The following is an 18,861-nucleotide window of genomic DNA, read 5'->3' on the forward strand; positions in this document are numbered from 1 at the left end:
CTGCGGTAAGCCTGGCCTACTATTGTAACTAAAGGCTTGGTTAGCTTAACAATTAAAATAACAGAGAAAAGGAATATAAAAAAAGCAAAATAATCAGCTAAGATCATATAGTCAAAACATCATACAGTGCATTCAGCATGAACCAGAAATCTACTGCACAATAATAGTGAAATTGTAGGACTTGTAAAAGCATGTATTTTAAAAGTTAGACTGTTTCAGCAATATCAAGGTTTAGAACCCATATCAGTGTAAATTGTAGAGAATAGGTTGACTGTGACTATCATGAGTTTCATCTCATACCTAACCAGGAGATGTTTTTCAGTTGAGTTCAAAATTTCATAAATCACGAGTGATTATAATCCATTTCTCTGAACATGTGTAATTATCAAGATAAATACTCATTGTACACATAATGAAGAGAAGCCCTATTAATAAATACTGTGGACATTCTCAAAGTTTTTTCATTTTCATTTATAATTTCATTTATAGAAGCCCATTTATTAACACGAAAATGGGATTTTGCAAAAATCGCTGACTCACATTGAAATCCCGTGCCACTGGACCAAGGGTATCCATGAGGTTCCCAGTGACGTCAAGCAAGTCATGAATGCAAGAGTCGCACTCAAAGCAGCCCTGATCTTGGACCAGCACCCAGCGATATGGACAGTGGTCACATTTCTCCCCAATCACACCTGGCAAGCACTCACACTGACCAGTGTTAGCATTGCATCCCACTCCAACCGAGTATTCAGTGTTGCATCCACAAGCTGTAAGACAGCAAAAATGAAATCAGGTTAGAGGTGACTTATGCATAGGCACAGCATTGTTGAAGCTAACTAGAGCATTGATTTTGATGCTGCCATAGTGCCAAAGAGATAGGATCAACACAGATTAACTTTCATGATAGCAAAGATTCATTTTGCATGTACATACTCAAGTATTTTACTCTACAGTCATTACATACTCAAGCATTGCAGCGTAAAGTCATTCATCATACCCTGAATTTATCAGTGCCTAGTTTAAAGAATAATACTGAGTCAAAGGCTAAAAAAAGCCTCAAATGAAAGGTATACCACTGAAAATATCAATATAGTGGAACTTGTTCGGTATTACGGTAAAGCATTTATTTTGAATTTTTGAAAGGACCATCTAAAAAAATGCACTTTTGACTAAAGTGTTAAAAATACAGGGAAACAGAGGTTTAATAACTTAACAAACTTAATAATTTAATTTATAAAACTTAATAATAATTTAATAAAACTTAATTAAGGTTTAATAACTTAACAAACTGGGGCTTAATAAAACTTGTGCAAAATTTGGGAAGTTTGAAATGGGTAAATTTCTTAGTAGCTTCCTGCTGCATAGTGTTTGACATAGGCAGCTGCCCGATTGGTAGCACTTTTACAAAATGCATTGTTAAGCTTTAATTCTACCCAGTTTTAGATGAATGAATCAATAAAATCAGGTTCAAAGATCAGGCAATAAAACACATTAAATTGAAAGAACACAAAACTCCCAACAAATATGGGGAGAAGGGGCTTGGATAAGCGCATAAAAAATGCGAACTATTACTTTTTTCGAGCCCCTATGAGGGTTGTACCAAAAGTAAGGTTCCCAATGAGCTACAATGTTGTGGAAAGGTGTTAGACTAAAGCCCACAACAGTGCCGTGCGCAGTGGTTCCCCTACTCTCGAGTCCGCCAGTCTGCGATTCACTGTGCTGCTCATTATTGGCTTAGCAACCGTCAACAATGAAAGTGATGATCCCCGTTCCCGACAAGTGTGAGGATTGAGCAGTAATACGATTTTTCCACGCAAGGAATTTACCGCCATTGGAGATTCATCAGCAACTGACTGAATTTTATTGTGAAGAGTGCATGTCCATTCAGCACGTCTGCAAATGTTGCAGGGCTTTTGCTGAGGGTCGCACGGAAGTTCACAAGTTCACAATGAAGAACGGAGTGGAAGACAGCCGGTTTTGGATTGTCCAGAAGATCAACAGTGAGCTGCTCAAAGATCGGAGGGTCACTGTCCGTGAACTTGCTGAACACATTCCTGATGCTTCCCACAGCACAATTGAAAGAACTTTAACAGAAACGTTGGGTTATTGCAAGGTGTGTGCTTGTTGGGTCCCCCAGATGCTGACTGACGAACACGTGGAGCAACGCTTTGACTGTGCTCGCAAATTTCTTCAACAATTTTAGGGGGGGGGGGCTACAAGGAGAAGTTGTTGGTCTCTATCATCACCGGAGATGAAGCGTGGGTATTTCATTAAATCCCCAAAACAAAACTCTTAGGTGGCAAATGCTTCAAGAGCGACGATGAAGTCCGAGCAGAGGTCACACACTTCCTCAACGGGTTGGTGGGAGACTTCTTCAACTTAGGGATAGAAAAGCTGGAGCACTGTCTTTAAAGTGTGTCGAAAAAAATGGAGATTACATTGAAAAATAGGCAAAAGTGTAAGCTTTTCAACGATGTGAAAATTGATAACAATAAACAAAGTTTTGTATTTAAAAAAAATATGGGAACCTTACTTATGGTACAACCCTCGTACATTGTGCTGACCCCACAAGAACTACTCTCAAATGTCAGTCCCTCATCGACTATTTCATAACTGACATTTCTGAATCAAAACTACTATGCCAAACGCATGACACTGGCCTAACTGACCACTTCGGTCTCAATGTAACCATTGTTTTTGATAATCCCATTAAAAATTCTTCCCCAACCTATTCCATGAAAAGAATCTTCTCTGAAAATTCAATGATGGAATTTGTAACTGCCCTGGCTCAAGAGTCCTGGGATGATGTGTTTCTGGCCTCGGAATGTAATGAAAAATTCAATGCCTTCTATAATATTTTTATATCTTATTTTAACTCTGCATTCCCGCCCCGAAAAATCATGCAAAAGCAAGCAAATTATCAATCGAAAATCTACTCACCTGAGCTCAAAGCAATGTCACAGCATGTTCGCACTCTCCACTCTCAATACAAATTCAACAATCCTAATCTACGCCAAACGTATCTCATGGCCAGAAAAGAGTTTAAAACCCTCCTTTCTCATCATAGAAGATTGCATGTGGAAAATTACATCAACAACTCTTCAAATGTAGTTAAATCATCTTGGAAAGTAATTAGTAACTTAACGAATGCCTCCTCCCATAAAACCCACCCCTCATCCATGAACTTCAATGGCCAGACTTTCACCAACCCTGAAAAAATTGCAGACATGTTCAACTCTTATTTCTGCAACATTGCTTCGCAACTTGATGCAAATACCCCCTCTCCCAGTGAATTTCATTGTCACCCCTCACTTCACACAATGTTCCTCTCGCCAACTGTTCCTTCCGAGATTGTACAGACTATAAATTCTTTTAATAACTCTTATTCCGCAGGGCTTGATGATATCCCTATGCCCATACTAAAAGCGGCATCTAATGTCATTGCTACACCATTGGCTGAGATAGTAAACTCTTCCTTTTCTTCAGGCCAGTTCCCATCTACCATCAAACATTCGCGCGTAATCCCTGTGCACAAAAAAGGCTCAAACAGCAAAGCAGATAACTATAGACCCATATCAATCTTATCTGTTTTCTCAAAGCTGTTTGAAAAAGTGTTCCTCAAGCGATTGCACAACTATTTAACTACTTGTAACTTACTTCATGAAAACCAGCATGGCTTTAGGGCTGGAAAATCTACTAACTCGGCCTCTTTTGAGCTGATAAATAATATCCTACAGGGCCTCAATGATAAACTAGTCACAGTGGGAATCTTCTTTGATCTCACCAAGGCCTTTGACTTGATCGACCACAACATTCTGCAAAATAAGGTAAATGCTCTTGGTATCACTGGTCCAGTCCAGGATTGGATCATGTCATACCTAAGAGATAGGCATCAAACAGTATGCTATCAATGCAGTAGCACCAACTCAAGTATCAAATCGAGCCCCATGAAATCCACAAGGGGAGTGCCTCAAGGATCCCTCCTTGGCCCTATACTTTTCCTGCTCTACATCAACGATCTCCCTACTCATTTGTCTCATTCTAAAATCACTCTCTACGCGGATGACACCTCGACCATCATTACTGCAAATAATGCTCAAAATATTGTTGACCGGACTAACCTCACAATCAATGAAATGCATCAATGGTGTAAAAGGAACAAACTGATAGTTAACAACCAGAAAACTGTCTTCCTCCAATTCCTACATAAAAACTCCTTCAAAAAGGATCTTATCCCTCACATAGACAAAATCTCACAATCCTCTGATGTTGACACCACAAAGTTCCTTGGACTTCAAATCTCCACCAATCTTGATTGGGCACCTCACGTACAGGTCGTACTCAAAAAAATCTCCGTGGGTATATTTATGATTAGAAGGTTGTATCCGATTGTATCAATGGATACTTTAAAAATGGTATACTTCGCGAAAATTCATTCCCATATCTCTTATGGCATTCTGTTTTGGGGAAACTCACCTGCAGCAAAAAGAGCCTTTTCAGCCCAAAACAAGCCATTAAAGCTATGTACCATGTCCCTATTTGCACTCCCGGTAAAATCTTCTTTGCTAAATCTAAAATCCTCACCCTCCCTTCTTTATATATCCTTACATGTGCCTGTTTTGTCAAAGCTAACCCTTCCCATTTTCTTCAAAACTCTACCTACCATGATCACCTCACCCGTTCTAGAAATAACATCCATTCCAACCAATATTCCAGCTCTCTCTGCCTAAAAGGTCCCTACCACTCTGCCTCGATCCTATACAATAAAGTTTCCGATGAAATAAAAAATTGCAAATCACCTTCCGAATTCAAAAGGAGACTAAAAAGCCTCCTAGCTGAAAAATGCTATTACAGTATTAATGAATACCTGGAGGATGCATTATAAAGGAAATTTTCTAGATGGCAACTTGAATGCCTATAATTTTCCATACTTTCTGTTAGTATGTTTATAACCCTCTCAGCTCTGTTTCTAATGTTTTGTACATATAGTGAAATTATTATCTTGAGAATTCCCAAGAACCTGGAAAATTTTCAATCATGTATGTATGTTGGTATCTCATATTCAATCATGTATGTATGCTGGTATCTCATATTGACTTTAGCCTTGCAGATGTATAATTTGCCAATGGTGAAATAAATTTATTATTATTATTATTATTGTGCTGAACAAAGAAATTTTGGAATTTTTTTCACTAAGTTCATAGTTTGAACTTTATTACTTTATAGAGAACCTTTTATCTCATATTTTCATTTTACAAGTCAATTTGACGACATGAAAATTTATTCACATGCATAATATTAAAGAATACTCAAATCTCTATTTTTTATACTTACTAACACATCCCGATGGACCATAGTTCCAGTATCCGGGGGAGCACCGGTCACAAGTACGTCCACTGACACCTGGCTGGCATCGGCACTGGCCCGTGAAATCATCACACTGGCTTGACTCGGATGCCACCTGGCAATTGCACGATGTACAGCCCTGGAATACCAAAAATGTTCAAAGGTGAAAATCAGACTGGAAGTCTGTGGCCTGTGGTGGACAAATTATTATTAATGAAATTCCATAAATAATCAGAATATGTATAGCCATTCAGAAGCAACAAAGGATTACATGATGTTGTGGTATGCTATGATCGGGGAATTTTTTAGTCTCTTGTTTTCAGCATAAACTTGATGAGAGTAGACTTAGACCAACCGTGTAGAGTCAACTCAATCTTGTGACTGCCACTGTACTGTCACACTGGTGAGCTTTCTGTCTTTTCATACCATAAATTTGCTATGTATTAAGAGAGATACTCTTTCTATAAAATTTGTTTCACACTTCTCATTTCTTGGAGTTCCATTGTCAGGTAAAGACCAACTTGTACAGTAGATTTTCATACATATTTGAACAAGAAAAGTACTTTCATTTTTGGCTGGAATGTTTGTGAAAAAAGGTGCGCTTCCAAAATGAGTTTAAACAATATTCAAGAGTATATGAACAAAAATACAAATTAGTTCACTTTGGTAGAAATAAATTCAGCAATTTTTCCATGATTAAATAATAGCACAGTTTTTAAGCAAATAAATTCACATAAACTAACTCAAAGTTTCGTCAACACATGCATATGCCTCACAGAATGTGAATAACTTACGTTGCAAGATGAGAATCCCCAATGGTTGGCAGCACATCGATCGCACTTCTCTCCAACGACATTTGGATGGCATTCACATTCTCCTGTGTAACTGTTACATTGATCAGTGCCGCACTCATCACAGACGCAGCCTAAATGAGGAGAAGAGATGCAAACATCATGAGGTGATGAAATAGTACAATAGCAAATATTTTAACATTACCCAGTTTTCTACACTACAGTGTACACCCGGTTATCCGGGCTAATGATGGGGAGAGGAGGCACAAATAATTGGAAAACACAAATAATCCAAACTTTCACTCTAATTTCTTGAAATTTTCATAATTTAGGCAAATCAAACAATCAATTACTAACTACACACATTGTCTGATACTTTAGATCACTTTCTGGAATCATTTAGAGCTTTCTTTTCCCGACCACAATCTTTTTATCGGCGATAATGTGATTTCACTCGTATTTCTATTGCTCCATGTAATGCTTGGTTTCCGAAAACTGCACACCCGTCTGCAAAATCACAGTTTCAGAAAATTGGTCTGCACGAATGCTTCAAAACCGCTGCGTGACGTTGGAAACTACACAGTCATGCACAATGCCACGCAGTTGCGTCTCGCGCAAGTTGTCCAGTATGCAACTGCTGCAGGACGTGGTTCCATGATCACTGTATGCAATCATGCACCGTGATGTTTATATAACACGAACACGGAGCTTCCGTGAAGGTAATAGGCGAATGATTATCCCATCGTGCAGTAGTGATTATAGGAAACCTAGACTGTTGGCGTTTTGTCCACGCAGGCGAGTGCCTGGCTATAATATCATGCTATCTCTACTTCCACTTCCCTCGCTGCCTTCACTTCTATCATTCCCTTCCCCAACAGTTTGACCTTGACTAGTCAAGGCGTAAATGTGTCTGAGTATGACAAAACCTCCAGTTCCTTTGGGCCACATTCAACTGAATGGGAGGCTACGGTAATAATTGCTCATTTGCGATATGAAATGTAAAATTACAGAAAACATATCTCTTACTTCGCGATTGGATAACCATTGAAGAATCTTCTAAAATTAATCAAGAGTTTTTTTTCCTGCCACTGATCGTCGTTTGCATGGTAGAGCACATGTCCAAGTACACTTGAAACATTCCTTGTCCGATAGTTAATAAAATAATTCCCTTTTACGAAGAGGATTCTAATGGAAACAATAATACCATTGTAGCCTTGCATTAAAATGCAAATATATATCGGTGCTTATGTGTCCGATTAATTTTTTTATACAGATCGATGAAGAAGAAAACATCGATGAAGTGTAAAACTCATAGATGGATAAGCCGCAACACGGATAAACCACAGCCGGATAATCGGGAGTCCGCTGTATTTCAAAAAAGCCTCAACAATTATCATCAAATATCATATTACTCATAAATCCACATGGAAATTCATAGTGGGACAGGGTTTTTAAATAACCCCAAAATACCAGTCTTAAATTTCCTAGGTCTGAAATTCATCCAAAGTCTGACTAACATTGGATCTGCAACAACCTGGATGGGACCCAACTGTGCATGTTACTTATAAATACACAGAGGATTAATCTCAAATTCACATTAATTTACATAATCCTCCATGCCCTGATGGCACACACCACATCAATGGGTGTAGTCCAAGCTGAATGTCCTTAAGGATACTTTCCATTTTCAAACAAAAATAAGAAGTGTTGTCACAACATATTGATATTTCTGTAAGATTTTTTAGCAGATGATTTAAACATTCTGAGAAACCACTTTCGGTTTAATGAATCTTCCACAAAAAATAAAGAGATAAAATTGGAACACATCAATTTCTACCAGTAGTGGAGTTGTGGAGTACAATAATTTTGAAAATATCTCCTGCATTGATTAAATTAGCCATGTGACAGTAGAGAAACTGTAGTTGCCAACCCTTCTTGCTTGCTTCTTCAGGTTGAAGTGCTGATGATGCCAGGTGGCCATTGTGAACAGTCAATCTGTTATTCAGGTGTAGTGTTGCTTCACCCAAGCTTTCTGAAAGCCCACTTCCAATTAACTGCCTGCAAGACTGACTGCCAGACTGTTGTGCCCACAAAATATGGCAAAATTACTGAAACATTAACGAAAATCACTAATTGATCAGTTTCTTAATTACAAATGAGAACTGACCGGTAACTGCTCAGTTGATATTTTTTGGTGCCTAGAAAATTTCCACAGCCTCTCAGGTCTTGGAAAATATCAAGGTTCTAATTCTGTATTTTGGGCCTCTCCTATGACCATATTGTAAGATAACTCCACATAAGTTTTACGACCATCATTATATGTCAACAATCCTAGGATTGGTTTGATGCAGCTCTCCATCCCATTCTTCTATCTGTGAGCCTTCTCATGGTGAAGTTGGCCACGGTGGCCAAATAAATTAGTCGTTAATCCTTGGTGGCCATATGGCATTCATCAGGGTGTGCTTTGAGTGCTCACGAAGTCTGTCTTTCTAGTTTCCCATAACTACACACCATTTGGTAAGGACTTCCCTTGAAGGCATTGGGTGGTCTATTTTTGTGTAGGCAGGTTACATTACCCACTTCTGTGACTCAAGCGTTCAGGGGCGGATCCATGATTTTTTCTGGGAGGGGCGGGCGCAAGGGTCTTGCAGGTCTTCTCATATTCCAGATTTAAAAAAATACAATAATTACTGTAGAAAATATTCTCTTTATTCTGATATGAAAGTTATTAACCCTTTCTCACCCAGAGCTGGTTCTGGGAGAAATTAAATTTCTAGACTTCTCATGCGAAAAATGTGAAAATTTTCTTTTCAATCATAATCATTGTGCCAGCTACAGATTTTGCCCTTAAACTATGCAGCACTGAAAAATAACTAGTTTAAATTTGTCCTGAATATATGTGAAAATGTACACATTTTTGATGTTGCTTAGAAGCAACATTGGGTCATAAAGGGTTAATATGAAATTAATTGATTGAGGCTCTGTGATACACAAAATAAAACGAACCTAACGATAACCGTATTAAAAATATTGTCTATTTTTTAAGCATCTGGAGAAAAACGAGCCCCCATGCCCTCCCCCTAAATCCGTCTATGCAAGTGCTCCTAGTCACATTGTCGTGCCCTATGGGTTCCCTAGCCTTTATTTCTGTTGCACCCACAACAAACAGCGAAACTGCATATGAATCAAAATCAGCAATTGACCAGTTGTTTTTTAAAAACATATGCAGGAAAATCTTCACCAAGCGAATTCAATTACACCAAGAAAATGGTGATTTTCGTTTTAAGAGAGTTCGCCACAAAAATGTGTTGTGTGTGTTGCGGTATCACAGGATAAATAATTGATTTAGAAAACATAAGTCATGAATGTACTTGCAGCAGTGGACCCTCTTTATGATATTTTTGAAGAAGCAAGAAACTATGGCCACATTAATGAAAAAGCATGTTTCGTAATGATGAAATAGACTTGGGCATTCTTGGACACCCAACCTTTTCCTAAGGTTGAGAAATTCTCATCAGAAGATCCCAGCATGGTCACTGGAGAAATTTCTTTGCCTCAAGACATCTTCATGTAAAAAAAGCTTCTACCGGAAAACTTGTAACGGAGAAGTCACTTTCCTGAGGTAGGATTTTGGGGTCTCCTAGCAATTGTACAGGTAAGTGTCTGCAGGTTCTCAGGTACATCAGGTTACAATATCCATTTTGGCAGAATTTCAACATTCTGGTTGAGTGTCACCCTCTGGGCACAGGTGAGGTCTAGTTGTGCGTTGTCCTCACCTCTGCCCTTAGGATAACACTCGTCTTGAGTGTGGAAATGTTAGCAAAATGGATATTGTAACCCAGTGTACCCGAGAAGCTGAGGATGTTATTTGACTGATCAATGCCCACAAATAGACTTCATTCTGGGGAGATTTAATAACTAAAGAGATAAAGGAGGTTTTTCTCAATTCATTTTGAATGGGAAGGGCCTGGGATACTTAAAGACTTATGACTTGAAAATAGGGATATTTCACGCCTCATACCAATGTTTCTGACATTTCTATGACTTAACTGATTAGTATGAACTCTGTATATGGATATCCTGCTATAAGATAGATTCACCATACCAGTTACTGGTGAGAAGTGACCAGCAATTGATTAGTTTCACTATTAGCTTGTGGAAATTGACCATTAACTCCTGGATTTCATTAGTACAGATACTCTTGCACTTACTAACAGGATATATCTCAATGAATTGGTTTTGGGCTTGATTGGTCATAAGTTGGAAATTACGCACATATATTACTAAATCACCTACAGGTCAAAATCTATCTGTAGCTCCCTTCTCCATGAAAAAACAGCTGAGAATTATATCAAAATAAGAAGACATTGCCACAACATGAAAATGAAATTTTCAAAATTTCAAATTTTGGGGATTTTTCAAAATTTGTTCAAAAAATATATACAGTCCCAACTCAGGATAGTTGTAATTCAGAGAGATGGAATTACATATTCTTATGTACTTTGGTCTCATATACTTGAACACATTCTTATGGCATCATTGGAATTAAGTACTTACTTTGGCAATCTTTGAGGTCAACAGCATCCCCAAAGTATCCTGGGGCACAGAGGGCACAAGCCTCCCCAAATGTATTATTCAAACAATGTATACATTCACCAGTCACAGAATCACAGGAACCAAATTCATCTGGATTGATGTTCCCAGAGCATTCACAAGGTTTGCAGTAATCCCCTGAAAATTACAAACGAAGGATATATTTTAATGAGTGAAAGGCAAAATTAAATTAATAATAGAATACATTAGTGTTGCCAACCTCCCATGTTTCTGGGGAAATTTTTCCTTTATGCATCAAAGACATAAGCCCTTTGAATACTATCAATTTAAACTCAGGTTAGATATATTGTAGTTATACATGTCTTTGAGGGCAAGAATAATAATTCATATTCTATTCACAAAACTATTAAAGGAAAAGTATTTGGGCAATATATGATGGAACAATATGATGAATTGAAGTAAATAAAACTTCTGTACAGTCCACCATATCCAATTGGCAAATTAGTAACACTATATTCTCACGTACCACACTCCCTTATGTAAGACATGCACCTTGTCTTTGGGCTCTACTAGGGAAATCAGTTATTTCTTTAGATCACCTCAAGATAATGGGTATTATTAGATGAAAAAAATCAGAGCATGTACATTATCATAATGGAAGAGTATTTTTTCTATTGATTCCAATGAAACAAAAGACTTCCTTTTACAATTGACGGCCACCAAGTTGCTTGTGTGCTATACATAAGATAAATAAATGGTGACAACTGTGACTGTGGCAGGTTGGCTCCTAAATTAAATTTCTTATTTACTTCATTTCACAAAAAATTAGAGTTTTCAAGGAAAATTTTATTAACTTCCTCGTATTCCTCATTTTAAAAAAAGTTGGCAAAACTAAGGTACATAAGAAGCAAAGGTGTAAAATTCTGTGCAAAACAGCCTAGAAGTAGCACCTACTAACCAGGAACTTCAGGTTTCCCATAGTAGCCAGCAGCACATGCCTCGCATCTTGGCCCATAATACCCAGGGTAGCAATCACATCGGATGTTGACTCCATCGGGACTTACATCACAGCCCACAGCAAAACTGAATTGATTAACATTTTGCATTCAGCTTTTGTACTTGCAACTTTAGTAATAACCCACTTTCATATCATTTCATTGCTAAAAAAAACTGTTTTGGCTCTCTTAAAAAATATGATAAACAATAAGTTTTGGATTCAATACCAATACATATTAAAAATTCCCACATGCTTCCACCAAAAATGATTTTTCACATTATGCAGGTACTCTTTAGTTGACAGGCTTGCATTTTTTCAAGATGTTAGCCAAAATACAAAATTAATATTAATAATGACATAAAAATTAATAACAGCAATTAATTAATAATGAGTGATAACAATAAGCTAACATGCATATAATCCAGATAACAAGAATGTTGCATCATCCTAAATGAGAGGATTTATGGTAGCACTACACATTGCAAATGTAGACTGTAATCATGGCAATAGTACATGAAAAAAAAATGTTAAAATGAATATCAGTTACAAACTTTCGCTTTAGAGACACAAGTTATCTAACATCCCTTTTCTGGGCTATTTTTAATAAAAGGAGTACAAATTATGATTAAAAAATTACCATCTGCTTTTTCCTATGAAACCTTACCCATATTTTGTCTTCATGTGAGTATATTGAGATTTCCATTATTGGCAACATTTTCTAGTCAGAATGCAGTGAGAGAGATTTAAAATTACACCAAAATTTGAGCAAAGTTATTGCACAATATGTATTGAGTGATTGCATTATGATTGTACCATTAGAATTTTTGCAAATAAGAGGGCCTCACTTACTTGTTGGACATTATCGGCAGGGGACAGGCGCATATCAAACAATCGAACGGAGTCCCATATGTTGCATTACCATGGAATCCTGCCACACACTTCTCACAGTGCTCCCCAGTTGTGTTGTGCTTGCAGTCCTGGAATAGTAAGGTATTAACACAATTAATGAGGGATCTCTTCGCTATTCTGAATCAGTTATAAACTTGTAATATCTTACAAATGAACTTAAGAATTACTAGACTATAATTTATTGATAACTTCTCGCATCCCCTCTCCCTCCTTGAGGACAAGAGAGGCATTTTCCCCAACTCTTTTCCCTTTTTGTGTAACATTGTCTCAGAAAATTAAAAAAAATAATTGTTGCATTCTTTATTAATGAATTAAAAAACAGAAATTGTAATAGAGGCTATTATATCAATTTTGAAGCACTATTTTGAATTATCAGCTGGACATGAGTGTGAACAAATGAATAAAATTCAACCAAAACATTAAATCTCTAGTTGAAAATTTTGGAAGCTCACGTACACACCAGATACGAGTAAAAAATAAGATGATAAGTTTTCTATATGAGACTTTAAATCATAAGAGCATTATGTTAAAAAACTATTTTCAACCTAAAACTGTCACTTTGGTTGATAAAATAAAATTTTAAGAAAAAATTATATAGTCATTGGTTTGACCTGTATCTGCCATGGCTCTTTAGTAGGCTCTATAAAATATCTTCAGTTGTACCAGCCGTTTTACGTCTTACTTTGGTTGAAAAATTTGTCTTAAGTTAAAGCAGGTGATATCACTTACAGAAACTGGGGAATTTTAAATACAACTAGTTACCTCAAAGTGGATTGGAATTTGGCCAAAGTGTGGTATGTATCCTGTCAAATGGTGGTCAAAAGTACTTACAATGCATACTCCAGTAGTAGGATCACAAGTGTCAGCATGGCCATTGCACTGGCAAGGGACACAGAATCCACCGTACGAGCCGACTTTAGAGCGGTAGTATCCAGGAGCGCATTCCTCACACGACAGGCCCTGATAGTTTGGTGGGCAACTGCACTGTTCGACCGAGAGTGCTTTCCCAGCACGTGGATTGTAGTCCTTCTCAGCTGTATCCAGCACCACGTGCTCCAACCTGAAGAACAAAAATTATAATAGGGTGGTTTCCTATTATTTTTTATTGCCTAAATCAAAAGATTATTACTCTTGGAGTACGTATTTCACGTATTTAGATTTTTAAATGACGATATCTATTTTTCGCGATTAAATGAAAAGTGAAAATTTTCAAGCGTGCGAAAACACGACGGGTAAGGAAATCTCTCCGTGTGACGTATTTCTGGTTCCCACTCCCGCCTTGTGAGGTGACCTTGATCGAGGCTCTGAGCGCAGGATGCTAGAGGGTAGCTGAGTACCTTGCTGTCTGGTAGCGCTTGGCTTAAAAAAGGTTTATTAATACCTTATCAAACGAAGAAAACTTTCCGACCTTAGCCAGTTTTAATAGGTGATTTTTAAGACATGTTTCCCTGAGCTCTGTGCCTCATGCATGCATTGGTAATCTCAGACGATGTAAAACTCCTATCTTCTCGTATAGATACTAGGTCCCTGTGACGTCACATGGAGTGGCATCGCATGGGCGCCAATCTGGCCTTTTTCAAATGAGGATAAAACTGACCCTTGCCATTCATCTAAACCAATATTTCTAAAACAAAATAATTTGTATATTATGAATACACTAATCGTGGGTAACGAATCGCAATCAATGCCTTTCGTTTTCTTTGATGAAGGAAACTACCCTATTGATCACACTCATTGAAAATCCAAAGAAAACCACTACAGCCATGCCTCGCGAAGCGCAATTTCGATATATGTAGTGCAAATTCATTCCTCAGGGAAACATCCCAACACTGCTTAGCCTAATCAAATAACCTTAACACTCTCTTGATAAAACTTGAACTTGCACTATTTACACATGGAATTGCTCTCATTTTAAGCATATTAATAGTATTTCTTGACTCAAATCTTATTCTTTATTTATATATTCATCAAAATCCATTGCTGTGCAATGGCCACAAACATTACTTGCTATATGGTCAGAATAGCCAACCTACCGAAGTAATTTATCTCGTCTCCTTAACTGATTGGCATTAGTTAATTTAGGTCATTAATTTGAGTCAGAGTTGTGCATGAATAGCATCAACATGTAAGAGTCCGGGTTCCATATACGATGGATTGAACATACAATCTAGGCTGATTTTCTGAGTGCTTTTTAAAATTTCAAATTTCACTGCTTTCCTTTCCACTGCATTATCAGTCATTTAATTGTAAGTCTTATGTTTTAATGGAACAAATTTTTTCACATAATGTGAATCATAATCACTATATTTCATATACTTGGCACTGATGCGAACACTGAATGGATTAATACTGATGCTCTTTCAGATTCCTTGCTCAGAAATAATGATGAATCAACATACAATGGAATTTACTTTACAATTGGTTCTCCAGAACTGATTTATCTATATCTGTCTATCTATCAAGCCGCTAGCTGCCTAAATAAGCACGTGGCAGCTATGACATCAGCCGTTAGCAAATAAAAAGGAAACGCTCTGATGACATTCTGCCTAGCTTTTATGAAAGTCTTTTATTGTTCAGGAGGAAAAAAGAAATTCCATGCTGCTCTGAAAGATATCTATTCTCAATTGCTCAAGCAATATAAGCCTGGCCTGATTAGTGCCATAAAGCAAGTGATTAGGGTCTGGAGTGCACTTACTTGGTGAAGACACTTGGCTCCCAGTAGGAGGCTCTGATGTAGATGCCTCGTAGATTCTGGAGGGCCTGCATCAGCTGTTCTCGTGTAGCAGAAAATCCATTGGGCAGGATGAAGTTGGTCTCGACAAGGTCTAGGTATCCGTGGTAGGTCTCATCGGGTGGGGGCTGCTCCAGGGATGAGTGCAGTAGATACGTGTTGGCACCATGAAGGATCACATCCGCCCCACTCACGGCACTGCCTGCAATGTTAGACCAAACAATGGAGTGTTTGCAAAGGTCAGAGCAGGGCTAGGAGGGATTTATCAGCAAAAAATTATACAATAGGGGAGTCATTCCAAAAGTAAAAATGAATTTTTTTTTAGTATTGTAAATACTATAGGTCATTAACCCTTTTACTGCAACCGGGCTGATATATCGGCCCTGGCTGGTTGAGCAAAAACTGCCAGGGGCAGATTTATCGGCCTGAATTATTTGACTTTTTTTTCGTGATTGTGGCCATTTCAACGGCTATAATTTAAGTTAACCCCCATAACCTATCTATGGTTATAAGATATTAATATGTATATCTTAAGTATTGGGAAAAAATCTAGATGCATTAAATAAAATCAAGTAGCTGAAAAATTTTAAAATCTGAAATGTTGCAAATTCCGGAAAATAGCCTTGGCAGTCTTCGTACATCCCACCCAAAATGGACTGGCAGTAAAAGGGTTAAGTTTGAACAAAATGTGCTCTGATGCCACAGGCCCTGCTTGCATAGGTTATGTCAATTTTTGTTACCTAAACGCATATAGTATGACAATCAATAACTGAGTCACAGCGATGAAGCATATTTATTGTGATTCGCACAAAAACATGAAGCAGTTTTCCTCTGAGCCCTCCTTAAGCATCTTAATTTGGTATCCTCACCTGCATTATTATCTACTCAGTGTGAAACGTACAAAGGGAATTTTATTTCCCTTTCCAAATTATATCATGGAGTTTTTCTTGCCCTTTTTTTTCAAAAATTGAGAAAATATTCAACTACCGCACATACAAGAGCCTTCTAAAGCTAGCTACTCATAAAATGTGCAGTTTTCTCATTTGACAACCATTAGAACAATAAGATAAAAGTTTAATAAAAATACTGTATGCATAACATACATATTTTACACTGTTAATGGATCAAAATTGAAAAATATTAACCCAAAAAAAATTATATTGAGGACCAGCCCTAGCTACAAGATAAGTCTTCAGCCAGGAAGGACTCCAGATAAGAGGGTTGTCAAAAGAGCCATAGCATCCAAAAAGTATAAGACTCACACGTGAGGAAGTATTTGAAATAAAAATGAGAGAATGAAAACACAGGCAAGATAAAGTACGTCTGGCTTCTGATAAAAGAAATTAATGTAACTTATTTTGTCCTTCATTAAATGCCACAATCATGAAAAGCACATTAAATGCAAGACCTATGATGCTACAAATGAACATAGCATACCTAAAGCTCCCGGAGAGTATGTGACAGTGAAATTCAACATTCCACCATAAGAGGAGATCCTGTTTCCTAGATATGATGCGGGGGCCACAAAATATGCCACTTTCTCAATCAATTCCTCAGCAGTTAAATCAGCAGACACAACTCCATTGGATATCTCTGGTAGAGTGTTGATGGGTTCAACTGTCACCTGGTGTTGGACATTGCTTCCTCCAACATCAATTGAGGCCAGATACCAGTCTTCCATACGGGACACCTACGTGGAAAGGGAAAAATTGGGAGATACAAATTTAATTTTTAGAACAGTCAATTCCAAGCAGAATGCCTTAAAGGGTCACAGAAAAACTGAAATCCTCAAAATAGAGGAACTACGTAAATTCAGTAAACTCACAATTATCTGTGCTTCGATAATTTGAGCTTGACTTTCACTCTCATTTGATGTTTTCTCCATGGTCAATTTTTATGTAATATAAAATTAGGAGCAAAAACACCAGGATTATCATATTTTCATGCAAGGGTACAAAAGGTTAACTATTTCCATTAGAATTCCCTTTGTAAAAATTATGGGTGAGCCGATAATCTTTTTTTTCCGATAACCGATACCCGATATTTAGTACCGATAACCAATATTTAGAACCGATAACTTGATCTGGTCCAATATTTCAATCCTAGATACCAGAGCATGAATGAATACTTCCTGATTTTCCTTGATGAGGTAAATAGTCTAGGGGTGAGCCGATTATTAATTCCGATATAAATACTGGCCGATATTGGACTATCGGCATATCGGTATTGGAGCACCGATATCCAATAATTTTTCCTCTACCATAACGTTATTTATGTATTTACCTCATCAAGGAAAATCAGGAAGTATTCATTCATACTCTGGTATCTAGGATTGAAATATTGGACCAGATCAAGTTATCGGTTCTAAATATCGGTTATCGGTACTAAATATCGGGTATCAGCTATCGGAAAAAAAAATTATCGGCTCACCCCTAGTAAAAATGTAATTATTTTCTTTACATACTTGCAAACAAGGAATGCTTCAAGTTTATTTGGGCATCTGCTCTAGAACTGCAGAATACTGAGTAGCAGAAAAATACATGATTAATTGTAGACAGTGTCTTCAATGGATAACCTATTGCAAATTAAGAAAATGTTATCTAAAACCTTCAAATGTAATCTTCATATCCCAAATGTAGAATTATTGTCACAGCCTTGCATAGGGTTGTATACATTCCAAGGGAACTGGAGATTTCGTTGTACTCATGCATGTACACCCCATGACCAGACGAGGTCAAACGGAAAAGGAAGGGAATAGTGGGAGTGAAGGCAGTGAGGCACGTGGAAGCAGAGACATAGGGATTGATGATCGCATGAGAAACAGCCAAGTACTACTCTGCATGGACAGATTGCTGGAGTACATGGCGCATTAGGAATACAAGTACAATGACATTATTGCCACTAAAAAGATCCATGGTCAGATGAAGAAAACTCTCGATGAGTCCTGGAAGCAATCTAAAATAACAGGCTATAGTTTGATTTTTATGCAAATTATGAACTTTATAAGAAATAGAAACAAAAGTTTGGATTATCCATGCTTTCCAATCATTCATGCTGCCTCTCCCTATCTCAAGTCCAGAAAATCAGGTTTTTACTGAAGAGAAATTTTAAAATACGAGAAAAAGTATCAATTGAACCATTTATAACACAATATGGTAAGCATGACAGAAGTATATTCCTCTAAATTTTCTGCATTTTGGAATGGTAAAAAAATTAGAAGTTCATGCTATTTAAAATAAAAGATAACAGCAGTTGCATAATTATTCGAAAAATATTTTTGGAAAAGTTTGACAACATTTTCGTAAGGACTAATTTACCCTCTTGACATTTTCTTGCACTTTTTAAACATCTACGAACTCTCTCCTGGCAGTGACCTTTGTCTTACAAATGTCTTAAGAATACTGAGCCACAGTGTGACTCCATACAAAACGATTATAAAGGGTAAATTTATTTTTGGCATGGGTAAAAAAAGTTATCCACGGATTTTCCGCTGGCTTTATGCTTGCACTTTATACTTTCCCATCTGTGATTCC

General features: G+C 37.4%; 1 protein-coding gene across 1 annotated transcript in view; it reads right to left on the reverse strand.

Moving 5' to 3' along the window:
• Positions 1 to 18,861, reverse strand: part of LOC124158532 (laminin subunit alpha) — a 115,621-nt gene that overhangs the window by 35,368 nt on the left and 61,392 nt on the right. The window contains exons 27-35 of the mRNA XM_046533669.1: positions 16,766 to 17,018; positions 15,293 to 15,530; positions 13,429 to 13,657; positions 12,538 to 12,665; positions 11,650 to 11,774; positions 10,695 to 10,868; positions 6,141 to 6,271; positions 5,335 to 5,485; positions 541 to 767 (exon numbers count right to left, since the gene is read on the reverse strand). Of these exons, the coding sequence (XP_046389625.1) occupies positions 541 to 767; positions 5,335 to 5,485; positions 6,141 to 6,271; positions 10,695 to 10,868; positions 11,650 to 11,774; positions 12,538 to 12,665; positions 13,429 to 13,657; positions 15,293 to 15,530; positions 16,766 to 17,018 (1,656 nt within the window). The remainder of the gene's footprint in view (positions 1 to 540; positions 768 to 5,334; positions 5,486 to 6,140; positions 6,272 to 10,694; positions 10,869 to 11,649; positions 11,775 to 12,537; positions 12,666 to 13,428; positions 13,658 to 15,292; positions 15,531 to 16,765; positions 17,019 to 18,861) is intronic.

This window comes from Ischnura elegans, chromosome 5 (assembly GCF_921293095.1).
Source record: "Ischnura elegans chromosome 5, ioIscEleg1.1, whole genome shotgun sequence".
NCBI lineage: Eukaryota > Metazoa > Arthropoda > Insecta > Odonata > Coenagrionidae > Ischnura > Ischnura elegans.